The 26,976-nt window shown below is 39.0% G+C and overlaps 3 protein-coding genes across 3 annotated transcripts in view; 2 read left to right on the forward strand and 1 right to left on the reverse strand.

Moving 5' to 3' along the window:
- The first annotated feature begins 1,322 nt into the window (after positions 1–1,322).
- On the forward strand, positions 1,323–8,859 carry LOC131944002 (eukaryotic translation initiation factor 5A-1). Its single transcript, XM_059304439.1, has 5 exons — positions 1,323–1,431; positions 5,886–6,076; positions 6,797–6,901; positions 7,200–7,331; positions 7,750–8,859. Exons 2-5 carry the CDS (start codon positions 5,903–5,905, stop codon positions 7,810–7,812), a joined length of 474 nt encoding a protein of 157 aa, XP_059160422.1. The 5' UTR covers positions 1,323–1,431; positions 5,886–5,902; the 3' UTR covers positions 7,813–8,859.
- Positions 8,860–10,213: 1,354 nt separating this feature from the next.
- On the reverse strand, positions 10,214–22,513 carry LOC131944013 (uncharacterized). The gene is made up of 16 exons (XM_059304454.1): positions 22,112–22,513; positions 21,425–21,676; positions 17,144–17,255; positions 16,685–16,829; positions 16,449–16,530; positions 16,167–16,242; positions 15,874–16,046; positions 15,631–15,772; positions 15,400–15,500; positions 15,034–15,102; positions 14,462–14,627; positions 14,101–14,286; positions 13,920–13,971; positions 13,192–13,309; positions 12,733–12,825; positions 10,214–12,650 (listed from the first exon to the last, which is right to left on the reverse strand). Exons 2-16 carry the CDS (start codon positions 21,616–21,618, stop codon positions 10,214–10,216), a joined length of 4,146 nt encoding a protein of 1,381 aa, XP_059160437.1. The 5' UTR covers positions 21,619–21,676; positions 22,112–22,513.
- Positions 22,514–22,638: 125 nt separating this feature from the next.
- LOC131944006 (serine/threonine-protein kinase mTOR) overlaps positions 22,639–26,976 on the forward strand; it is an 88,180-nt gene continuing 83,842 nt past the window's right edge. The window contains exons 1-4 of the mRNA XM_059304442.1: positions 22,639–22,752; positions 24,527–24,769; positions 25,198–25,439; positions 26,423–26,524. Coding sequence (XP_059160425.1) covers positions 24,544–24,769; positions 25,198–25,439; positions 26,423–26,524 — 570 coding nt within the window. The 5' untranslated portion in view covers positions 22,639–22,752; positions 24,527–24,543. The remainder of the gene's footprint in view (positions 22,753–24,526; positions 24,770–25,197; positions 25,440–26,422; positions 26,525–26,976) is intronic.

Genomic DNA, 26,976 nt, shown 5'->3' on the forward strand with positions numbered 1-26,976 from the left:
AACAACAACTAAATAGCTGCGTATGTTATGCCGCGGGCAGTGTTTCTACCAGACTTTTTTCTCCGGGGGGGCACTTGAAATTTTCGGGGGGGGGGGGCGGTAAACTTTCTTCGGGGGGGGGGGGGCGGACACTGTTAAAAGTATATATTTTCTATATAAGTTATATTGGAGGCCCTATGCTCCATAAGGAGCAAAGAGGATTAAGTGAAGTGAAGTGATATAAGTTATATAAATTTCATTTCGTTCGGGGGGGGGGGGGGGGTGGGCGGTAAAAATTTTTCGGGGGGGGGGGGGGGGGGGGCTTCGCCCCCCTCGAAGAGATGCCTGGAAGAAACTCTGGCCGCGGGCCGGCTCGTATACTATATACACCCCCACCCCAGACGTGGATTGACTTGTCACTTATTACAATTCTCTAGAAAACCTTTTTCTTCTGGCAAATTTTGCAACGTTTAGTTGGTTTCACACCCCCTCCGCCCGGTGATAGCTTTAAACTGTGCACAGATAATACTAACGATGTTCATCTAAAGATCTAGTCGGTTATAGGTCATACCCTAATTTTTTTTTTTACTATGATTTAGAGAACAGATATAGATCTAGATCAGGGGTCTCCAAACTTTTCAGCCCGAGGGCCGCATTAACTATCAAACATTAGTTCGGGGGCCAGAGTTTCTTCCAGGCATCTCTTCGGGGTAGCTGAAATGCCTTTAGTTGGGTGTATAGAAACTATATTTCACTCTCTTATAGTTATGGGTTCAGAAAATGTCAATGACTAGTTATGTTTGCAGCAGAGGCCAATTGCTATACCCATTCTTGACCAGACATTTATGGACGTGGCTTGCCTACTTTCCAGGAAGTCACCTATTTCCTTTCTTAACTTAAATACTCTGCTCAGAAGTTTCTCACAACTTAGCCATCGTACTGCTGTGTAATATAGTAAATATTGCGATTCTGTGTTTGTATCTTTCAACATGTCGCTAAACTATCTAGGGTTAAGCCCATATGACCTTATTAAATTCACCATCTTCGTTAGAGTATTCAGTACACAGCTTAAGTCCATATATTTAGCACACAAAGCTTGCCGTTTTCACCAATGTCTGTAAAACGGCGGGCAATGGTATTGCAACCAAAGCTACATTTTCAAATTATTTTGAATTTTCTGGGCAAAGTTCCTCAGCCACCTCCAAGAAACATTTTTTCCCGTGGACAAAAAGATCTCCGCGGGCCGGATGAGAGGACCTCGCGGGCCGCATCCGGCCCGCGGGCCGTAGTTTGGAGACCCCTGATCTAGATCATCTACTTCCGCAACTGACTAGTTGGCACAGAAACAAGAACATTTAACTCTCGTCGCTTCCGCGAACAGGTGGCGTAGTTCGTCTCAAACGTGGGGCGCATGCGCATCCTTTTTCTCACCGGCACTAAATCCTCCTACACGTGAGTTACGAATTTCTCTTCATTTTACTGTTGACATTATTTTATTTCTATTAAAACAATTTTGAATATGTAAGTTAGTTTTGACAGCTCCTATTTCGGTTAATAATATATAGATATTGACATATCATTGTGTATTATCGAAGCCTGAAACATTTCATACGCAACTGTAAATCCACATATTGCTATTTATTGTGACACATCCAGACGCCATCTTGCGCGATGGTTTTTATTTTTTTGGTCCTTTCTTGGGTCTTTTAGTTGCACTGAGACCGAATATTATTATTATTATTAAAACGTACATATTTCAAACACATCATTGGACTATAGATCTATATCCAGTTATATTTCGAGAATTAGGAAATAGTCAGTTAAATCGCAGACTTTTGCCTCGAACTGTGGAGGGTCCCGGCTGGCGAGGCTGAATAATAAAATCAAAATCTTTAGGCCTAAACTAAAACTTTAAACATTCTGATCTCTAGAGATCTCTTTTAAAAATATCAATAGATCTAGAGTAAAGTGGCGTATGCGGACAGTTGCCTCTGTGCGGACACCTTGCTGTTTTTCGCTTAAACAATAATTGTATGAATGTTTTATACATTTATAGGAAACTAACGCAAACAACACAAAGCATGTCCATTTTTAAACACATCTGAGTCCATTTCTTCTATTTCACTCAATAGGGAGATTAATTGGAATTTTTCAAAGTTGTGATGTATGACGTTTTATGAAAGGGAACCTCACCCGGATGAAGAGCACTAGTCTCCGGATTAGAGGAATAAATCGAACCAATCATAGCTTAGTTAACTGGGTTAACTATAAATAGCTTATATATATATATAGAAAGCTATAAATATCATAGTTAAGGTTGTTTAAGCCATCTTAGAGGAAAAATTGGGGTGTCCGCATCTTTTTTGAGGGTTAACCTTTTGCGGACACTAATGAAAAATCAGAGTAGAATATATTTCTTACACTTTAAGTAAAAAGGAGCTTTGAACTAATCTTGATACTCCAGATTTATATTTAAATTTAAGTCTAAATCTAGATCTATAAGTTTTTAGTATATGTTTTTAGGTTTTAAAAATATTTTTGATCATCAAACGTGTCTATTTCAATCATTTAAATAGAAATAAAATGAACAAAATATGCCTTGTCCGCATAAGGAGCAAGTGTGCGCACAGAAAATAAAATGTAAAAAAAAAGTGCACTTACTGTCCGCACAGTCTCACCACTGAAAATGTTAATACATTCAATGCTATGCGTATGAATACAAAATGAATCAGACGTGATTAAACTAGAAAGAATGCGGAGTGAGACGGTACTTTCGGTTTGTTTCTATGTGAAGCGGTTACTGAATGGCGCTCAATGGAAATCGGCACTTCCGTTTTTTTTGCTACGTCTGTCCGCAGACGCCACTTTACTCTAGAGATAGATCTATAGGCCTAGATAGAATCTAGTTGTAGTTATTATGGGCATTTTTTATACAAGTGTCAATAATAGAATGTTCTAAAAGTGGGTGTTGGGTTACTGGTAATTAGTCTGGAATCTAAAGTTCCACGCGCGGTTAAAACCAGTGTGCGGCCATCGCCTGTTTATCGCTTCGTACAATATTTGTGTTGATGTTTTATACGAAACTACCGATATCTGCTGTAAACCTGTCCATTTATAAATATATCCAGGTCAAATTCTTTTGTTTTTCTCCTTCTGGAAGTCGAGTTATTAAATTTTAAAGTTTCGAGGTATGTCGTCGTAGGCGATTCTAGTTCCCCTTATGAATAACACTAGGTCCCTTATGAGAAAAATAAAACCAACCAATCAAAGCTTTTTATAACTAGGTTAACTATAAATAGCTTCTACAATATGTGCGGTACACTGTACATACGATAGATAAGGCTAATAAAGCAACCTGAGAGGTGAACAGGGGTGGCAGCTGCTTGGGTGTAGATTACCGTGGTTTCACATCGCTGCCTAACAAACGACTTGAGCTAGACAAGCCTAGTTCTAGATGCTCTATTTCAAGCTAAGCCTAGAAAATGTATAATTTCTATTTTTTTTTTCTGTTTTAAATTATTTTGATCATCTACTTCTTCTAAATCTAGTTTGTGTCTCTACATACAAGCATTTCTAAGCAAATGTTACGTTATGTCTTGTCAGTGGTTGTTACGTCCCTTTGTTATGATTATTATAGTTGCGTCCCTTGAGTCATCACTGGGTCAACTTCTAATGTGTCGTTAATTTAATTAACATGTTTTTTATTTGGTTTTGCAATCTATTAATTAATACTACAATCAACACGTTTAAAAGTGTAAAATATTTATTTTAGTTATTAAAATTGAATTAAAACGTATTAAAATACCATAGCTACGCTAGCCGGTTCAGGTGACAGCAGGAAAAAATAAACCGGGAGTGATCTCCCCTAAACTTTCTCGAATATTCTTATATAACTTGGAATATAGACATGATTTTTAATTACTTACACTTTTAAAAATAGAATAGAATCTCATAGAAAAAAGAATTGCGCACCCAGCGAACGCCAAAACAACATGTGCATAATAGTGTGCAATATTATTAGTACTTAATAAATTTACATGCGTTTTTTTTTTAGAAATCGGAAATAGCGTAAATTAGTACTTCCGGTCAATGGAAATTACTCAAAATTTGACAGAAGGTAGAGAATTAGATCTTTTACTTACATGTGAAATTTCATTTATCTATCTGAAATAGTACTCAAGTTATAGGCTTTTGAAACATTCAAAGTAGAAAAAGTACCACTTTGGGTTATCGGAAATCGGATCTACGATTTTGATAAATTACTTGTATATGAAATTTCATCAACCTAGCTGTAACGGTGCTCAAGTTATCGTGTTTACACACAGACACATACGGACAAGATTGCAAAATTATGTTTTTCTGTATCAGTGAGGTGTAAAACGTCAAGATTTGTATAAATCGCGATTTTTTTTTTTTGCACGATTACAAGACTTTCTCTATACTTCGTGTACTCGAGAAAGTAAAAAAGAGGGGGAAAAAATATCGCAAGTAGCGCGTCACTAAAACATGAATATCTCAAATTCTATGCGTAGGAATATAAAATGATTGAAACATATTAAGAGTAGAATGGCAGAGGAATAATTTAGTACTTTGGGTTTGTTTCTGTGTTAAACGGTTACAAAATAGCCCCCAATAAAAGTCGGGAGATCGCTATGTGTAATTGGCTGTGGAACTTCACTTTAGATCTAGTGAACTAATACACAGGGCCTGCTGATGCCAATGCCAACCCTATTCCCAACCCTAGCTAGTCTTACCATATGCCTATACTACACTTGGGGGAATTTTTATACCGATAATAGAATTTTCTTTAAAAAAGGGGTGTTAGGTTACTAGTAGTAAGTGGTAAAATTAGACGAGATAACAATACTATTAACAACCCAACACCCCCTTTTTTAAAGAAGATTCCATTATCGGACACCGGTATCTATAATAATCCAAGATATCTTTACTTAAGCCTAACACATCTTACACAGCATAAAAAACAAGGCAGATTCTAGCTGGAACTAACTATGCATGCTCAGTGGGGAAACTTGCCTCTCTTCATAGCAATGTTTTCAGTGTACTTGACTTAGTACTTAGTCCTCTTTGCTCCTTATGGAACATAGAGCCTCCACCATTTTGTCAGATCCCAGGCTGTTAATTTTGCAGCCTCCTAAGACATACCTGTTGGCTTTAACTCTTTGAGAAGACTCCGTCTCCAGATCTGTCTTGGACACCCCCTCTTCGACTTTCCCTGAGGTTCCGCTCAAGCACCTTTTTATGTGAGACTTTCAGTGTCACACCCAGCGTCATTTCCTCCTTATTTGCACTGTTATGGGCCCTATCTTGTCTTTCTCTTTTAGTGTACTTTAATCCTCTTTAGTATTAAATATGTAGTTAAATCCACCCTAACCCTATAAAAACTCAACAGCTTTTATTTACAAAGTTAAATAGGAAATGAAAAAGCAAAATAGAAATAATGAGGATCAAAGCCCATTCCACAAAAAACAACCTGTGATGCACAACCACATAAACTGTTATCATAACATAGAAAAGTTGAAAGTCAAATGCAAAGAATGTTTGCGCATACGTATATGCTCTGTCTAGCATTTAGGAGGCTTGTAGTGATTTCCAAAAAAGATCAACAAAGGCTATTTATTTTAACTTTGTTTAATTTGGCATTTATAGCCATCACCCATAACCAGCATACGTATATGCTCTGTCTAGCATTTAGGAGGCTTGTAGTGATTTCCAAAAAAGATCAACAAAGGCTATTTATTTTAACTTTGTTTAATTTGGCATTTATAGCCATCACCCATAACCAGCATCAGAATTTAGAGCTATTAATTACATCCTTTACTGATTAGGGATTCTATTTGAATATTTAATAAAATGATTTAAAGACTGTTTAATATCAATTTTACTAGCAATTCTAGTGTAACAAATGGCTGAGGTTGATCATGAAGAAACTTTTGAGGGTGCAGATGCTGGTGCATCCCAAACCTTCCCCATGCAATGCAGCGCTCTAAGAAAAAATGGTCATGTTGTTCTCAAAGGACGTCCTTGCAAAATAGTTGAAATGTCTACTTCTAAAACCGGAAAGCACGGCCATGCAAAGGTATGTAGCTCTTGTATCTCATGATTAGCATACAGAGTTAATGTTACTACTGGTTATTTTTCAATTCCTTTTCTCTCTCCCTCCCCCTTTCATTTTTATGAGGTGGTCAGTTCAGGGTTGCCTTCTTGTACATTCCTGTCAGCAATTATATGATTTTAACATATGGGTCAAAGAATTACAATTTTGCAGTTATGCTTTTGCCAACAGTAATAATTAAACATTGGTGTTGGATGTCAATTATTTTTGGTAACATTTGGTTGCGTTTTATTGCTAGCTGGCGACATCTTTTTTTTCAAAATTAGTCGCATTTATAATATAAAACTATAAACTGTTAGACATGTTTTTATTGAATGGTGGAGATATTTTGCCAGTTGAATTGTGGGTAAATATTGAGTTTATTAAAATTTAGCAGGTGTTTTTGTTTTTAATGTGAAGATTTTGTAACTACACACTTAATCATGTTTGTTTTTAAAAAAACATTATTATTGGTCTTATTTTAATACCTAGTGTTTAAAAAAATGAAAACAACTAAGTCAAGCGGTTTTTACATAAAATCTTATGCTCTTGTTACTAAAAATTTATGAACGCAGGCAGCCCTGTCTGTTACATCTCTGCGCTGATTTTATAGTTATTAAAGACATTTCTGCTCAGCTTTAAACCATATACCAGTTGGCAGTTTAATTATATATTGACATAGTCAAGATATTTCTTCTGTTTTAGGTACATCTTGTTGGAATAGATTTGTTCACTGGGAAAAAATACGAAGATATATGTCCATCTACTCACAATATGTCAGTTCCAGTGGTCAACCGTCAAGATTACCAGGTTAGACAATTTGAATTGTTATTGTTAGTGTGGGGACAGTGTTGTCTGTGGCAGAACACAAGGCCGCTAACCCAAATACTTAGTCCCTTGTATGCATGTCTTAGTTTAAATGGTCTTAATTATAAGAATATAAGATGATGTATACCACCACCACTAAAGTCAAGTCTTGAGTGTAATGTTGGACTTAAACTCCATATGAACTATCTGTATTTGTGGATCATTTGAAGGAGGGGCTAGAGGCAACATATTTTTGTTTTTAACGATTTGTTCATTGTGTGTTTCTATTTTGTCTTGCTAGCTTGTGAGTATTGATGATAAATACCTTTCCTTAATGGACGATAGTGGTGAAACACGAGAAGATTTGAAACTGCCTGATACTGATGTTGGCAGAGAAATAGAAGAAAAATATGAAAAAGATGAACCATTTATGGTGAGATATGCTAATTTAAACTACCTCTTATATTTTTATCTACACCCATCACGCTTTAATCAATTTTTTTTCTAGGTTTTTAGTATCTGCATTTAGCATGCTGAGATAGTATTATTAGGTCCTGTTTTAATTCAAGGTCTGTTTTAAGGCATTTTGTTGGCTACAAATTGAGAATAACTTGTTCATAGTTGTATAATCTAGTAATATTCACTTGAATATTACTGTTGATTAGTTCTTGAATTGTCTATGAAACATTGACTTTTCTCCAGAATATACCTAATATTGTTCTTAAAAACAACTTACATTACTGTAGGTGTTAAAAAATCAGTTACATTGCATAACTGAATCAATAGTATTTTTTTAATGTCTTGAGTCATTTTTGCCTTGCATAATAAGTTAAAAACATTACATTTGATAGATAACTGTCATGAAAGCCATGGGAGAAGAAATGTGTGTGGGTGTAAAATCAGCAAAAGACTGAGAATCAACATGTGGACACAGATTGGACAATATGAGACCTACACACACAACTGTTCAAATAACTTCTAAAAAATAAAAACAATCTATGCTGACGAATTATTTTGTCATTGGTGCATCAAAGGAGTGACTTTTTTGACAATGATGCATAGTGAAAGATTACCATATTTTTGGCAATTTTTTTTTTTTGAACCATGCCATCATTTTATTGTACCATAACATTTCTTTTCATCTAAACATGACTTTTGTTTTAATAAGAAAGCTATTAAACTTGCAGGGAGCATAATTAGTTAATCTTATTTTCTTTAGTTGCAACAACCATGTTTTAAGGTTTGACTCTCCCTGTGATTTGTTTTTATGACTTTTGCTTCAGCCTCCTAATCAGCTGGTGAAACCTTACCCTTCTGGGTTGTAGAGAATTAACTAGTCACTGTTAGTGTAACTAGATCATAGTCAGGCTAAAATTTTTAGGTACATTGATATGTATTTGATCATTCTTAGTATGAATGTTACCATATTGTGTTTTAAGTGACAACATTGACAGTTTTAATTCAATTAAGAGTTCATGTACACATTTGAATGGTGAGATAGTATACAGATGACCAACTTTGTTACATTTTGAGCTTACATTGGAACTATGCAAGAAAGAATAATTTTTAGAAAAAATACCTAATCTAATTTGGGGGCCCAAAATGTTATTTTGAGTCCTAGGGCTTTTGGTGCGTTTTGACTTTGACACTTAAAGATGGAACCACAAGGGTGTTAGGCATTTGTCTGTTTAGGTTCAGAAATACTCTATTAAATAAGTTTTAGATTAAATATCTTGATCTGATATTAAATGGGGAGGGTTCATGTGGGTATTTGAATGCTATGTTGCCTCAATATATTTCTTTGTTTTGTGTATAAGCCCTGGTGCACTTGATTGATGTGTGTTAAGCCATGCTGTGTATTTTCTGGGATAGGTGGTGTGAGTGAATGAAATGGATGTGTCTGTACTTGTAGGTCTAATCCATCTGTCCTATTCGAATAAATAAAAGAGAAAAATTGCCTGCATCTGTTTCACTTTCATCATTTCAAATATTGTCTAGACATTGTTTCCTTGCTCTTGTTTGAGATGCCATTTCCTTGCTATGTAATACAAGCAAGTTGTATACAAGATACTCAAAGGTTTTAATTGTAACATTAAACGATGTAAGGTTTTAAGTGAATTACCCAAGGCATTGGGCAAAAAGATTTTTCAATGTATTTAAAATTTAATTTTTAATAAGGGTTTTAATTTCCCACTTAATTTGTCCTAGATGTTGACACCAACTGCAAAGGTCACAAATTAAAATATCTAAGTAGCTTATAAAGCTTAATGATCTACTCTTTTGCAGTGAAAAAGCTGTATTCTGTGGTTGACTAGGGTAACCTAGGACTATCACACTGAAGAGTACGTATGCACTGCCCCCTTTGTTTTTCCATAAAAAAAAACCCTAGAGCAGGGGTGGGCAATTGTTTTAGCTCCAGGGCCACTTTGTGGTAGCATTGGGCCAAACCATTTAAAATTATTGTATAAAATAAAAGATGAAGTTATGTTTACACACTTAAGTTGTGAAATGAAGTTTTTTCATTTTCTGAGGGTGTAATTTTTGAAAATCTTTTTATTGCAAATTATACACAGCAAAAATGCAGACTTATTAAAATCCGTTATCTGCAAAACACACCTTAGTACAGAGGAGCTGCCTGAAAAGACAGATACTGGTGTATAAGATATAGGGCTGGTAAGTAGGTCAATAAACAGCTCTATGGCTCATGCAGAGCCGTAGAACAGGTTGGTGACCTATTGTAAACCATTATTTGCACAACAGTTTATTATATATAGGAAGCTCAGCCATAAGTTACACTAGAAGAACAGCAATCCCTATAGAAAAAAACCAAGGGTGGCTACAAACAACTGCTAATAATACTCTTCTGAAAGAATTTCTGGGAATTATCTGCAATGCAAGAAATCTATTCCCCTATCACTCAATAAGTAAATGTATAAATTTCCAGCTTTGAGCTACAAAAAAAAAAGGACCTAAGTAAATAAATAAGCTGTTGTTGACTCACAAAGTGTCAGTGAATTCATGAATAAATAAATAGCTTACAGTCAGTAAATGCCAACGAAACCCAAAAATATTGGCTACTTGGTTATAATAATAACTTTAAAAAAAGTTCGTCTCTTAATTTGTTTATTCAAATTATTGTCTTAAAAAATTAAACAGTGCATGGCTTTTCCAGTTAAATGCATTACACTACTAAGAAACAGTTTTTTAAAAGTTAATATTGTCTATCTAATCAGAATTACCAAATTCTTTTTTTATGCATAGAAGATACAGGATAACACATTATACACAATTTACAAAGATTTTGCACATGAATATTTATGGACAGTCACCAGCACTAGTTACTTCTAATATGTCCCTTTTATTATAATTTTCGACATCTTTGAGAAAATTTCTTATGGTGCCACTGTCCTTTACTGATATAGCTCTCTCTTCTTTCTGCACTATTCCTTTAGATCTTCTTGATTTCTTTTCTTCAACCTTAATTTGACGTGACAATGATTTACTAATATCTTTGCTGAGAGCAATTGCCACATATTCATCCACCTCTGTTTCAGACAGTTCATTGTTTATGTTTGTAGTAATTGCACACAATTTATTTGGGACATTTTCAACACAATTTTCATCACAGCTTATTGCTTGGCCATTACAAAATAAAGGTGAATTATTTAAAGAATTGACTGGTAATTCGTCTGATAAATATAAGGCTTCTCTATTTACAAAACTGTTGTCATTGGTTAAAACTATCGTTTCTGTATTTAAACAATTATTTTTTGAATCATTTGATAAAGAAGAGAGTTGGCAAACTGGAGCCTGAGGGTAACCCTCTGTGATGGCCTTGGTACCACTAGAGATGTCTGTGATGGCCTTGGTACCACTAGAGATGTCTGTGATGGCCTTGGTACCACTAGAGATGTCTGTGATGGCCTTGGTACCACTAGAGATGTCTGTGATGGCCTTGGTACCACTAGAAATGTCTGTGATGGCCTTGGTACCACTAGAGATGTCTGTGATGGCCTTGGTACCACTAGAGATGTCTGTGATGGCCTTGGTACCACTAGAGATGTCTGTGATGGCCTTGGTACCACTAGAGATGTCTGTGATGGCCTTGGTACCACTAGAGATGTCTGTGATGGCCTTGGTACCACTAGAGATGTCTGTGATGGCCTTGGTACCACTAGAAATGTCTGTGATGGCCTTGGTACCACTAGAGATGTCTGTGATGGCCTTGGTACCACTAGAGATGTCTGTGATGGCCTTGGTACCACTAGAGATGTCTGTGATGGCCTTGGTACCACTAGAGATGTCTGTGATGGCCTTGGTACCACTAGAGATGTCTGTGATGGCCTTGGTACCACTAGAAATGTCTGTGATGGCCTTGGTACCACTAGAGATGTCTGTGATGGCCTTGGTACCACTAGAGATGTCTGTGATGGCCTTGGTACCACTAGAGATGTCTGTGATGGCCTTGGTACCACTAGAGATGTCTGTGATGGCCTTGGTACCACTAGAGATGTCTGTGATGGCCTTGGTACCACTAGAGATGTCTGTGATGGCCTTGGTACCACTAGAGATGTCTGTGATGGCCTTGGTACCACTAGAGATGTCTGTGATGGCCTTGGTACCACTAGAGATGTCTGTGATGGCCTTGGTACCACTAGAGATGTCTGTGATGGCCTTGGTACCACTAGAGATGTCTGTGATGGCCTTGGTACCACTAGAGATGTCTGTGATGGCCTTGGTACCACTAGAGATGTCTGTGATGGCCTTGGTACCACTAGAGATGTCTGTGATGGCCTTGGTACCACTAGAGATGTCTGTGATGGCCTTGGTACCACTAGAGATGTCTGTGATGGCCTTGGTACCACTAGAGATGTCTGTGATGGCCTTGGTACCACTAGAGATGTCTGTGATGGCCTTGGTACCACTAGAGATGTCTGTGATGGCCTTGGTACCACTAGAGATGTCTGTGATGGCCTTGGTACCACTAGAGATGTCTGTGATGGCCTTGGTACCACTAGAGATGTCTGTGATGGCCTTGGTACCACTAGAAATGTCTGTGATGGCCTTGGTACCACTAGAGATGTCTGTGATGGCCTTGGTACCACTAGAGATGTCTGTGATGGCCTTGGTACCACTAGAGATGTCTGTGATGGCCTTGGTACCACTAGAGATGTCTGTGATGGCCTTGGTACCACTAGAGATGTCTGTGATGGCCTTGGTACCACTAGAAATGTCTGTGATGGCCTTGGTACCACTAGAGATGTCTGTGATGGCCTTGGTACCACTAGAGATGTCTGTGATGGCCTTGGTACCACTAGAGATGTCTGTGATGGCCTTGGTACCACTAGAGATGTCTGTGATGGCCTTGGTACCACTAGAGATGTCTGTGATGGCCTTGGTACCACTAGAGATGTCTGTGATGGCCTTGGTACCACTAGAGATGTCTGTGATGGCCTTGGTACCACTAGAGATGTCTGTGATGGCCTTGGTACCACTAGAGATGTCTGTGATGGCCTTGGTACCACTAGAGATGTCTGTGATGGCCTTGGTACCACTAGAGATGTCTGTGATGGCCTTGGTACCACTAGAGATGTCTGTAGCTTCAACTCTTTTTCTTCTCTCTGCCTTTTTGCTCCTAAGAGAAGGAGCTCTTAAAAGCCCTTTAGTTTTGATTAATTCAGAATCGAGTGGGTTAGTTCTGTTTGCCAGATTTGTTTGTCTTTCTTCTTCTGCCCCTCGTATGGCCTCCACCCTGCAATACACAATCAAAGAGTTGGTGTCAAAATAGCTAGTAACAAATCACAAAGCAAGTATTGGGGTGGGAGAAAAAATACCTTTGTTGGCTGTCTGGGTGTACAGAGGATATTTCTTCCAACAATGAAGCAATTTGTTGTTCTTGTTCAGAAGTTTGATTTGACTGTCCAAGCCTAAAGCAATGGGAATAGTCAAGCCATTACAACATTCAAAACATTTAGTAAGGTTACATTGTTGAAAAAATGCATTGATTTTTATATTTACATAACAATGCCCTTGTAATTTTGTTTAATGCTGACAGTACTGACATAAAGGTATTTGAACATGAACCTTGCAATCTTTAATTATGATTAATCAAAGATAATGCGGGTTAAAATTAATTAAACAGTGCATTTTTTCAAGACCAAGCTTTTATTGAAGTTGGACAGAAGCTTCAAAAGTATAATCTTAAAAAGTTTATCTGACAAGTAGTCAGCCCTGTTTGGCTAAAGCTGTGTGTTCTTAGATCATGTCTCAAAGTTTAAAAAGCTAAACTTTACTTAGGGGCAAGTCGCTCAGTGACTGCAGCAATAGAGGACACAAATGATGTTAACTGGGAGGCGATCACTCGTAGTTGCTGGCTCTCTTGCTTCAGTCGCATCACGTCCTGCAGCTGAGCTGGAAGTAATGAGAAATTAATGCTACAACTACAATGACCAATTTAGACATGTCTACTACAGTACAACTATAATGACCAATTTAGACATGTCTACTACATTACAACTACAATGACCAATTTATTCAGGTTTACCACAGTACAACTATAATGAATGTGCACCACATTTCTAAGGATGAAATCAGATCTATCAACCACAAGTCTCACATAAATAATGTGAGGCCATATTCTGGTTATAAAAACATTGTTTTAACAGCCTCTTGTGTCAGTACACATAAACCTGTATGATGGAAATCTCACTCACCTTGATACAAGCAGCGTATCACACTCACCTTGATACAAGCAGCGTATCACACTCACCTTGATACAAGCAGCGTATCACACTCACCTTGATACAAGCAGCGTATCACACTCACCTTGATACAAGCAGCGTATCACACTCACCTTGATACAAGCAGTGTATCACAATCACCTTGATACAAGCAGCGTATCACACTCACCTTGATACAAGCAGCGTATCACACTCACCTTGATACAAGCAGCGTATCACACTCACCTTGATGCAAGCAGTGTATCACAATCACCTTGATACAAGCAGCGTATCACACTCACCTTGATACAAGTCTTGTTCATTGTTCAGCCGTTCCAGACTTTCTTCCCAGTGCTAGAGAGGAGAAAATTTTTTTTTGTAGCAGGAAAACTAGGGCTACACTTTTGGTATGGATAAGTTAAAGTAGTAGTTTTTAGTAGGGTCAATTTGTATTGAAAAAAACAAAACAACAAATTCTGATACCTTGTCAAGTAATGGCATCTTTTGCTCTAAAATATTATAGTGAGCCTCAAGATGGTTCTGTACAGCTTCTATCCGATTGGTCAGGGCCAGAACTTCATCTTTTTTAGCCAAACATCTCCGCATGGTTAAATCACGTTGTAATTCTTGGCACTGAGTTTTCATTTGCTCCAACTTTTGTAGTAGATCCTTCACCAGCACAAAATAGAACACATCTATTATTACACAATGACTTTCAAAATTTATCTTCTATTAGGTAAAGAATCAACTCAATATTGTAATTAGGTAAAGAGTAAAATATCTGTTCTAACTGAACCCAATTGGAAGCTAATGTTAGACCTGGCTAAGGTAAGTGGTGACCTACCCTGTGAGCATTCTCAAACTCCCTGCAGTGCTCAGCAAACTGGCCTTTAGCATCAATAAATTTGACCTTGGCTCCATTTAAGCCATTTGTTCGCCTGGTATGGTTGGGGGTCAGTCTATGTATCACAGGGCTACCTGGACAGGAGCCAGCGTGGATGCCATTTACTCTGCAATGGAGAATTACAACCCTATTTTCTTCTTGTATAAAATTTTTTTTACAACCAGTAATGTGACGATGACATTTTATGTTCAAATAAACTAAAAACAGATAAGAAAGATTTTTGTTCACCACACTTAGGATGAAAAGTGCAAGTTCTCTTTTAATTCTACATAGGGAACTTCCCCTTAAGAAAGGCAAATGAGTACATATAAACCTTACCCATTAGTCTATTCTAAATATGAACCTTATCAAATCTCAGTTCAGGCTAGTGACTGTCCCTAGGTCCACATAGCTCTGATGGGTATCAGAATTATGTGGGGGCATAGTGCTGACCACATCATCCCTTCTTAGGCTGAGGTCAAGAAACATTAGTCTACATTTAACCTTACTTAGTAGTCTACATATGAGCTTACCCATTAGCCATGGAGGCAGAGGTCAGTGTACACCTCTGAAGAGGCACATACAACAAAGGCTCAAGGCTTCTGAAAAAAATAATTATTCATATTTTATTCAAATGAAATCTGTGCCAAATTTGCTTTAACCCAGCTTTTCCCATATAAGAAACAAAAAAGGACTCCAGTCATCAGTGAAATAGAAACAGAAAGTACAGATGAGACCTTGACAAACAGGCACTCAAATTTGTGTGAAAACTCACTTGAAAAATTTGTGTGAAAACTCACTTTAAAAATTTGTGTGAAAACTCACTTTAAAAATTTGTGTGAAAACTCACTAGAAAAATGTGTGTGAAAACTCACTTAAAAATGTGTGTGAAAACTCACTTGAAAAATTCCGTTTTGTACGCGGTATCAATCTGACCACTCTGTGTGGGGTGGATGGGGTGCTGGTTTTGGACAATTGATTTCAAACGTTCCATTAATACCTGAAGAATTTTGCATTGTCACTGGCAGTTAAAAAATTGATTTCAATTTCATGTATGTACAATTAAAACCATCAGATAAAAAAATGAAAAATTTTAATTGCTTAAAAAATGAAAAAGTAAAAATACTTACATTGGCAAAATCTAAAAATTCAAATTTATTTGCCGATCCCCTAAAAGCACTGGCAATCACAAGGTGAACGTGAAGTGTGGGCAATAAAGTGGACAGAGATTTCAGCTGGGAGCGAAACGTTGCCTCTTTGTCTGCATATTGGCTAAAGAATAAATTATTATTTAAAAATATGATTTAAAATTCCATTTTTAATTAAAGAAATAAAAATTAGTAATAGTAAATTTTGTTCCCAGACAAATTGACCTGTCAACTTTTTGCAGGAGTAAAGTCTTGGTCTCAGACAGTCTCTCCAACAGGGTTCCATATAACTCTTCAATGGCTACCCGTTCCTTCCCAGAGTTCATTTTAATTTCCTCCAGTAGAGCCTTGAACAGCAAGATTCCTTCACGTACTGAGTTCTGGAGTTCTCTGAAAGCCTACAGTTATTGGGTTGGATCAACATAATTCACTTGAAAAACTCAATTTAAAAAGTACATAATTACTGTGCGAAAACTATATTTATAAAGTATATAATTACTGGGCATAAAATAATATACCTGAACTCTGAGATCCAACTTTTTAAAACTTTGAGTGTAGGCGGTTTCTAAGTCTAGACAATGGCCTCGACTTTCTCTGGATTATCATGGAAAATAGAGACAAGTCAAAGTGGAGTGGAAACTATTTTATCTTGGTCATATTCTACAGAGAGATGTATTACATGAAAATTGATAAACTGTATGATAGTTTACAGGTGGGCTAGCATTAGAGGGAACTAACTATGAGTTAACTCTAGGACCAGGATTGCATGAAGATGACAGTGGACCAGGCGAGTGACTTACATTCTCATGTCCCTAAAACAGTTGATGCACAGCATCATTTTTTTCTCTGATGAAAACATTATGTAAGGTTCTTCATGAATCACTGTAACAGAAAATTAACATGAAGAGTAGGAAAGAAAACATCATGTAAGGTTCTTCATGAATCACTGTAACAGAAAATTAGCATGTAGAGTAGGAAAGAAAAACTTTTTTGATTTGTATCATTTAAATAACAAGCTAACACTGGGAGCACGTACAACATTTCTTGTGAACTTCTCGAGCTCGTTTTGTCAGTAGAACCATGTCATGACTAGAAAACATTTTGGCACGATGAGTCTCCTCACGACACTTGGGGCACAGCGGCTGAGAGCATGTGTTGCAGAAAAACATTTGAACAGCAGTCTAAAATAGATAAGCAAAATTATCTAGAGTAGTCTAAAGTAGGCATGCAGTACTAGCTATAGCAGTCTAAAAACAAGAAATAACACCTAAAGCAGTCTAAAAACAAGAAATAACACCTAACTAAAGGAATCTCAAACAAAGGAAAAAAACCCAATTACAGAGGCATTTAAAATGCTATGCTAGAGATGATTAGGTATAAGTACAAGCAAAAAGTAATAAGGAACCTACAGAATTACAGTTGTAAGAAAACTGGACTGTAATAGGGCACTTACAGAATCAGTTGTAAGAAAACTGGATTGTAATAGGGCACTTACAGAATCACAGTTGGCACATTGGGCTCGCTCTTCAGTGGATGACTCGATCATAAACTTGAGGAGTAGGTCAGAGGGGGGGAGGGATGTCCCGTCTCTTAAGGTATGGACACATCTGAAAATACAAGCAGACTTGACCAGCCCCCACACAAATACAAGCAGACTTGACCAGCTGCCACACAAATACAAGCAGATTTGATCAGCCCCCACACAAATACAAGCAGACTTGACCAGCCCACACACAAATACAAGCAGACCAGCCCCCACACAAATACAAGCAGACTTGACCAGCCCCCACACAAATACAAGCAGACCAGCCCACACACAAATACAAGCAGACTTGACCAGCCCCCACACAAATACAAGCAGACTTGACCAGCCCCCACACAAATAAAAGCAGACTTGACCAGCTGCCACACAAATACAAGCAGACTTGACCAGCCCACACACAAATACAAGCAGACCAGCCCCCACACAAATACAAGCAGACTGGACCAGCCCCCACACAAATACAAGCAGACTTGACCAGCCCACACACAAATACAAGCAGATCAGCTCCCACACAAATACAAGCAGACCAGCTCCCACACAAATACAAGCAGACCAGCCCCCACACAAATACAAGCAGACTTGACCAGCCCCCACACAAATACAAGCAGACTTGACCAGCCCCCACACAAATACAAGCAGACCAGCCCCCACACAAATACAAGCAGACCAGCCCACACACAAATACAAGCAGACCAGCCCACACACAAATACAAGCAGACTTGACCAGCTCCCACACAAATACAAGCAGACTTGACCAGCCCCCACACAAATACAAGCAGACTTGACCAGCCCCCACACAAATACAAGCAGACCAGCTCCCACACAAATACAAGCAGACTTGACCAGCCCCCACACAAATACAAGCAGACCAGCTCCCACACAAATACAAGCAGACCAGCCCACACACAAATACAAGCAGACCAGCCCCCACACAAATACAAGCAGACCAGCTCCCACACAAATACAAGCAGACTTGACCAGCCCCCACACAAATACAAGCAGACCAGCCCACACACAAATACAAGCAGACTTGACCAGCCCCCACACAAATACAAGCAGACCAGCCCACACACAAATACAAGCAGACTTGACCAGCCCCCACACAAATACAAGCAGACCAGCCCACACACAAATACAAGCAGACTTGACCAGCCCACACACAAATACAAGCAGACCAGCTCCCACACAAATACAAGCAGACTTGACCAGCCCCCACACAAATACAAGCAGACCAGCTCCCACACAAATACAAGCAGACCAGCCCCCACACAAATACAAGCAGACCAGCTCCCACACAAATACAAGCAGACCAGCCCCCACACAAATACAAGCAGACCAGCTCCCACACAAATACAAGCAGACCAGCTCCCACACAAATACAAGCAGACCAGCTCCCACACAAATACAAGCAGACTTGACCAGCCCCCACACAAATACAAGCAGACTTGACCAGCCCCCACACAAATACAAGCAGACCAGCTCCCACACAAATACAAGCAGACCAGCTCCCACACAAATACAAGCAGACCAGCTCCCACACAAATACAAGCAGACCAGCCCCCACACAAATACAAGCAGACCAGCTCCCACACAAATACAAGCAGACTTGACCAGCCCCCACACAAATACAAGCAGACTTGACCAGCTCCCACACAAATACAAGCAGACCAGCTCCCACACAAATACAAGCAGACTTGACCAGCCCCCACACAAATACAAGCAGACCAGCTCCCACACAAATACAAGCAGACCAGCCCACACACAAATACAAGCAGACCAGCCCCCACACAAATACAAGCAGACCAGCCCCCACACAAATACAAGCAGACCAGCTCCCACACAAATACAAGCAGACCAGCCCACACACAAATACAAGCAGACCAGCCCCCACACAAATACAAGCAGACCAGCTCCCACACAAATACAAGCAGACTTGACCAGCCCCCACACAAATACAAGCAGACCAGCCCACACACAAATACAAGCAGACCAGCTCCCACACAAATACAAGCAGACCAGCCCCCACACAAATACAAGCAGACCAGCCCCCACACAAATACAAGCAGACCAGCTCCCACACAAATACAAGCAGACCAGCCCCCACACAAATACAAGCAGACCAGCCCACACACAAATACAAGCAGACTTGACCAGCCCCCACACAAATACAAGCAGACTTGACCAGCCCCCACACAAATACAAGCAGACCAGCCCACACACAAATACAAGCAGACTTGACCAGCCCCCACACAAATACAAGCAGACTTGACCAGCTCCCACACAAATACAAGCAGACCAGCCCCCACACAAATACAAGCAGACCAGTCCCCACACAAATACAAGCAGACCAGCTCCCACACAAATACAAGCAGACTTGACCAGCCCCCACACAAATACAAGCAGACCAGCCCACACACAAATACAAGCAGACTTGACCAGCCCACACACAAATACAAGCAGACCAGCCCCCACACAAATACAAGCAGACCAGCCCACACACAAATACAAGCAGACTTGACCAGCCCCCACACAAATACAAGCAGACTTGACCAGCCCCCACACAAATACAAGCAGACCAGCCCCCACACAAATACAAGCAGACCAGCTCCCACACAAATACAAGCAGACCAGCCCCCACACAAATACAAGCAGACCAGCCCCCACACAAATACAAGCAGACTTGACCAGCCCCCACACAAATACAAGCAGACTTGACCAGCTCCCACACAAATACAAGCAGACCAGCCCACACACAAATACAAGCAGACCAGCCCCCACACAAATACAAGCAGACCAGCCCCCACACAAATACAAGCAGACTTGACCAGCCCCCACACAAATACAAGCAGACCAGCCCCCACACAAATACAAGCAGACCAGCTCCCACACAAATACAAGCAGACTTGACCAGCCCCCACACAAATACAAGCAGACTTGACCAGCCCCCACACAAATACAAGCAGACTTGACCAGCCCCCACACAAATACAAGCAGACTTGACCAGCCCCCACACAAATACAAGCAGACCAGCTCCCACACAAATACAAGCAGACTTGACCAGCCCCCACACAAATACAAGCAGACTTGACCAGCTCCCACACAAATACAAGCAGACCAGCCCACACACAAATACAAGCAGACTTGACCAGCCCCCACACAAATACAAGCAGACCAGCTCCCACACAAATACAAGCAGACCAGCCCCCACACAAATACAAGCAGACCAGCCCCCACACAAATACAAGCAGACTTGACCAGCCCCCACACAAATACAAGCAGACTTGACCAGCTCCCACACAAATACAAGCAGACCAGCCCCCACACAAATACAAGCAGACCAGCTCCCACACAAATACAAGCAGACTTGACCAGCTCCCACACAAATACAAGCAGACTTGACCAGCCCCCACACAAATACAAGCAGACCAGCCCCCACACAAATACAAGCAGACTTGACCAGCTCCCACACAAATACAAGCAGACCAGCTCCCACACAAATACAAGCAGACCAGCCCCCACACAAATACAAGCAGACTTGACCAGCCCCCACACAAATACAAGCAGACCAGCCCACACACAAATACAAGCAGACTTGACCAGCCCCCACACAAATACAAGCAGACCAGCCCACACACAAATACAAGCAGACTTGACCAGCTCCCACACAAATACAAGCAGACCAGCCCCCACACAAATACAAGCAGACTTGACCAGCCCCCACACAAATACAAGCAGACCAGCCCACACACAAATACAAGCAGACTTGACCAGCTCCCACACAAATACAAGCAGACCAGCTCCCACACAAATACAAGCAGACCAGCTCCCACACAAATACAAGCAGACCAGCTCCCACACAAATACAAGCAGACTTGACCAGCCCCCACACAAATACAAGCAGACTTGACCAGCCCCCACACAAATACAAGCAGACCAGCCCCCACACAAATACAAGCAGACCAGCTCCCACACAAATACAAGCAGACTTGACCAGCCCCCACACAAATACAAGCAGACCAGCCCCCACACAAATACAAGCAGACCAGCTCCCACACAAATACAAGCAGACCCCTAGGATTATTCTATATGATAGAATAAAAAGATCAATGGCATGACATTTTCATGTCTGATAAAACCACTCACCCACATAAAGGGTGTGACATTTTCATGTTTGATAAAACCACTCACCCACATAAAGGGCGTGACATTTTCATGTCTGATAAAACCACTCACCCACATAAAGGGCATGACATTTTCCCATCTAATGCACGTCCACGCAGACAGTGAGCACAAAAGCTGTGGAAACAGCCCAGAATGCAAGGGTCTTCATAAGGTTCATTGCACAAATAGCACAAAAGTGGATTTCTTGTTGTAGGCAGGATAGCTTCATCAGGGTTTTCCATTGGCTGAAAAATTTCTCCTGACATACTTGGGTCAACAAATCAGCTAAGTGAGCGCTTCAATCTGTTTCTACAGTGACAGCATCTGAAACAGCAAAATCCAGTCATTGACATTAAACAGGGGCCAGGGGCTACAGCCCCAGTTACCTTCTCTCTTAGAAAGCCTATGGATTATCTACTTTGTTAGAAACAAAACCAAAATGATAGACTTAAAATTTCTCAGCGCCCTCACGACTAGCCCCTAAAAATGTATTAGGGCCTAAGTAAAGTAAATAACATATACTAAAACATGTTCTTTGGCATATCCTATTCAATTTCAGTTAGTTTATTCTAAAAAAAAAACCATTATAAAATGATGCTACATAGGGATGAGGCAGTGCTTGTGAAATAAAAATGTTTGCCTACATGTCAGGTTACTTTCAATTGCTCAGTCACAATCTTAACTTTAATATAAATATATTTATTTTATTATTTAGGCCTAATTAATTTAAATTTAATATAGATCTAGATTCTAACTTACGTTTTTTTACATAGTCATTTCTAGATTTTGGATTGTGTTGCGGTTGTCACGGTTGTGTAACTGTTGGACTAACAACAGACTAGCTAGATCTGCTGATCTAACATTACTAGATCTAGATCTAGTAGTAGTAACAGTCTAACAATCACAATGTTACAACAATGAACTCAATAAAATAAACTATGAACAATGTGAATGAGAATGTTCAATTGTTCATTGAGTGTATTGTTGGACGTACATTCATTAACAATAATACTAGGCCTATAGACAATTTATTTTATTAATATACGAAGAACGTGAATTGGATCTAATCTAGATCTAGTGTAATTAGTTCATTGATGCAATGTATATTTATGTCCTTTCTTTCATTCATTTTGGTACTAGACTAGATCATTTGTATCTAGATTCTAGATATCTAGATCTATCAACTCTAGAATAGATCAAACCGGAAGACGGAAGATGTTAAAAAAAAAGAAGAAACGAAAAAATAAAAGAAAAAAGGGGAAGTGGCCAAAGAAGGCAATTTACTAATACTATTCTTAAAAGTTGAAGAGTTCATGTATTCAATATGGCTGAGTACACAATCTTCACGGGTTGATGTACCTGGTTTTAGAGAATAATTGATCTAGAATCTAGACTTCTAGGTAATCGAACTGAGGTGATATTAGATCTACATTTTGGTACAGAAAATATGTTTGAATAAATAACCCTCTTGATCAATTAAATTTATTTGCTGGGGCAATTTGTGGAACAATCATTCATGAATCATAGATCATGACATAGAATAGATCTAGATCGGGGTAAAACTCCATTTTTACAATTTTACGCTTTTTTTTAAAGCGTAGAATAAGAATTAGAATCTATTTTATTCCCCGCTTCACGTTCACCTCCAGTTGAGTTGAGCGTATTTTATTATCAACACAACCAAAACACACACAAACGTTAGGAAAACACTAGGCCTTTTTCTTTAAGAACTTTTGTTTTAATTTTTGACAATTTACTTTTATCAAAACTTGATAGGATAATTATTGGTAAAATTATTGGGTAATGTTCGTTGAGTTTCGGTAACATTCGTTACTGTAAACCATAGTTTATTTGACCGATGAAAGAAAAATAAAGTCAAGTGCATTAAATTAATGCTTTAACTTAATTTAATGTTTAACTGACCAAAAATTAGCAACAATTAGTAAATCTAAATATTATTAATAAAGTCGAGTGTAGTAATTAATGTTTTTTTTTAAGAAACAGAAAAAACCTGCAGAAGATTTGCGACAACCAGCACTAGTTCTGTTAGTAAATAAGACGATTAGATTAACTAAAGTTAAAAGTAGTAAGAATAACTAGAATAATGTTTAGTAGCAGCAATAATTAGCACATACACTTAAAATAATTAGAAATACAAAATAATTAGCAAAACAGTATTTAAAATGCAACTAAAATCAATCCTTGCACATTTTTAAATATTATGTATTAAAAATAATATGGCGGCAAATAAATGATGGTTTACAGTATTTCCGGTGGTTTCCGGAACGGCTCGACAGGCTACGCCATGGTTTTACTGTTTTTTACTGCTGTACAGTTCCGGAATAATAACCGACGCTATATCGTGATTTTACCTAATTATTAATTAGTACAAATCAAGTTAAATTATTTTTTCTGGCATAGGAAGGCAGATAATTCATTTGTTTATAGTCTCACATTCAAATCATGATGAGCCATAGTATGATGAGCAATGTTTTCATTTGTTGTAGACAGGAGCCTTAGTGTGATAAGTATAGTTTTCATTTGTTGTAGATAGGAGCCTTAGTGTGATAAGTATAGTTTTCATTTGTTGTAGATAGGAGCCTTAGTGTGATAAGTATAGTTTTCATTTGTTGTAGATAGGAGCCTTAGTGTGATAAGTATAGTTTTCATTTGTTGTAGATAGGCGCCTTAGTGTGATAAGTATAGTTTTCATTTGTTGTAGATAGGAGCCTTAGTGTGATAAGTATAGTTTTCATTTGTTGTAGATAGGCACGTGATGTTTCAATGTTAGAGGTCCAGGATTTATGGCCAGAAGACAGACTATAATAATTGAATAACAAATCAGAATCTGGGGCCAACCAATGAAATATCCTGAAATAAAATTTTAACAACAGTGTTTGATAAAACTATGAGTAAAAATGACAGCTAACAGTTTGTGTGTTCGTGTGTATGCAGGGTGTTACAGAGTTTTTGCAGGGTGTACTTTAAAAACTAAAAATGAAGATGTTTGTTTTAATTAGAAATGGTCATTTAGGGTGGGGATGGAGTAGAACACTGTGATGTTATTTACTGTATTTATTTACTGATTGTGATGCTAAAGTGGGCTGCTGTTATTAAAGTCAGAGACTACTTACTGAGAGTATCTTACGGAGCTTCTCTTTGATCCTTTTCCAGCAAGTAAATAACAAAGCATGGCTACTAAAGCAGTTCTACAGAGCTTTGTGCTGGGGCTAAAGCACAGGCAAGAGGATGTGCGCTTCAAAACTGCTGTGGACTTGCACCACTTTGTTGTGACAGAGCTGAGAGAAATGCAACAAGATGACGTGGCCTCCTTTATGGATGACTTCAACCATCACATATTTGAAATGGTTTCTAGCTCTGATGTCAACGAAAGAAAAGGCGGAGTCTTGGCTATAGGTAACATTTCAAAGTTAAGCTATCTGCATACATAGGTAACATTTTGAAATTACGCTATCTGCATACATAGGTAACATTTCAAAGTTACACTATCTGCATACATAGGTAACATTTTGAAATTACGCTATCTGCATACATAGGTAACATTTCAAAGTTACACTATCTGCATACATAGGCAACATTTTGAAATTACGCTATCTGCATACATAGGTAACATTTCAAAGTTAAGCTATCTGCATACATAGGCAACATTTTGAAATTATGCTACCTGCACACATAGGTAACATTTTGAAATTATGCTACCTGCACATACAGGGCTCTTTGTTGACACAAACATAAGGTTCAAATTACTTCAAGCGTAGCTAATCTAACCCTGTCCTTTCTCCCATTGGTCTAATGTGTTGACATTATGTTTCCATGGTAACCAGTGAGTCTTCTGGGTGGTGATGTTGGCAACATAGGAACTCGCATGAGTCGCTTTGCCAACTACCTGATGAACTTGCTGCCATCCAACTCGTACGACCTGGGTGTCATGGAGATGGCTGCCAAGGCTGTGGGCATTCTGGCGCTGTCCTCTGGGACCTACGCAGCTGAATATGTGGAGTTTGAAGTGAGAAGGGCCTTAGAGTGGCTGGTGTCTGATCGCATTGAGGGCAGGAGACAGGCAGCTGTAAGTAACTGACCAATGGTCAACTCATCCCTCTTATTCCTCTTGTTCTTGTCCCTCACTTGAGGCAGCTGTAAGTAACTGACCAATGGTCAACTCATCCCTCTTATCTCTCTTGTTCTTGTCCCTCACTTGAGGCAGCTGTAAGTAACTGACCAATGGTCAAGTCATCCCTCTTATCCCTCTTGTTCTTGTCCCTCACCTGTGTTGAAAACTGGTGAATCAAGACAGAATTCCATTCAATGATTCCATTCAATGATTCCATTCAATGATTCCATTCAATGATTCCATTCAATGATTCCATTCAATGATTCCATTCATTGATTCCATTCAATGATTCCATTCAATGATTCCATTCAATGATTCCATTCAATGATTCAATGATTCCATTCAATGATTCCATTCAATGATTCAATGATTCCATTCAATGATTCCATTCAATGATTTCATTCAATGATTCCATTCAATGATTCCATTCAATGATTTCATTCAATGATTCCATTCAATGATTCCATTCAATGATTCCATTCAATGATTCCATTCAATGATTCCATTCAATGATTTCATTCAATGATTCCATTCAATGATTCCAGTCAATGATTCCATTCAATGATTCAATGATTCCATTCAATGATTCCATTCAATGATTTCATTCAATGATTCCATTCAATGATTCCATTCAATGATTTCATTCAATGATTCCATTCAATGATTCCATTCAATGATTCCATTCAATGATTCAATGATTCCATTCAATGATTTCATTCAATGATTCCATTCAATGATTCCATTCAATGATTCCATTCAATTATTCCATTCAATTATTCCATTCAATTATTCCATTCAATGATTCCATTCAATGATTCCATTCAATGATTCCATTCAATTATTCCATTCAATGATTCCATTCAATGATTCCATTCAATGATTCCATTCAATTATTCCATTCAATGATTCCATTCAATGATTCCATTCATTATTCCCAGGTGTTGGTGCTCAAAGAACTAGCCGTCAACACACCCACATTTTTTTACCAACAAGTTCAGCAGTTCTTTGACTCCATCTTTTTTGCTGTCAGAGATCCAAAGGTCAGTTACAAGTGGTGGCTATGGTGGGGGTGGGGTGGGGGGGGGGGTGGCTAGGGTTAGTCTAAAGGAGCCTTGAGTTGGGGGGTGGCTAGGGTTAGTTTAAAGGGGCCTTGAGTTGGGGGGGGGGTGGCTAGGGTTAGTTTAAAGGGGCCTTGAGTTGAAGGGTGGCTAGGGTTAGTTTAAAGGAGCCTTGAGTTGGGGGGTGGCTAGGGTTAGTTTAAAGGAGCCTTGAGTTGGGGGGTGGCTAGGGTTAGTTTAAAGGAGCCTTGAATTGGGGGGGGGGGGTGGGGGTGGCTAGGGTTAGTTTAAAGGAGCCTTGAATTGGGGGGGGGGGGTGGGGGTGGCTAGGGTTAGTTTAAAGGAGCCTTGAGTTGGGGGGTGGCTAGGGTTAGTTTAAAGGAGCCTTGAGTTGGGGGGTGGCTAGGGTTAGTTTAAAGGAGCCTTGAGTTGGG

The sequence above is a fragment of the Physella acuta genome, unplaced genomic scaffold (assembly GCF_028476545.2).
Source record: "Physella acuta isolate Inbredline_101_S28 unplaced genomic scaffold, ASM2847654v3 ptg000476l, whole genome shotgun sequence".
NCBI classification, from domain to species: Eukaryota; Metazoa; Mollusca; class Gastropoda; family Physidae; genus Physella; species Physella acuta.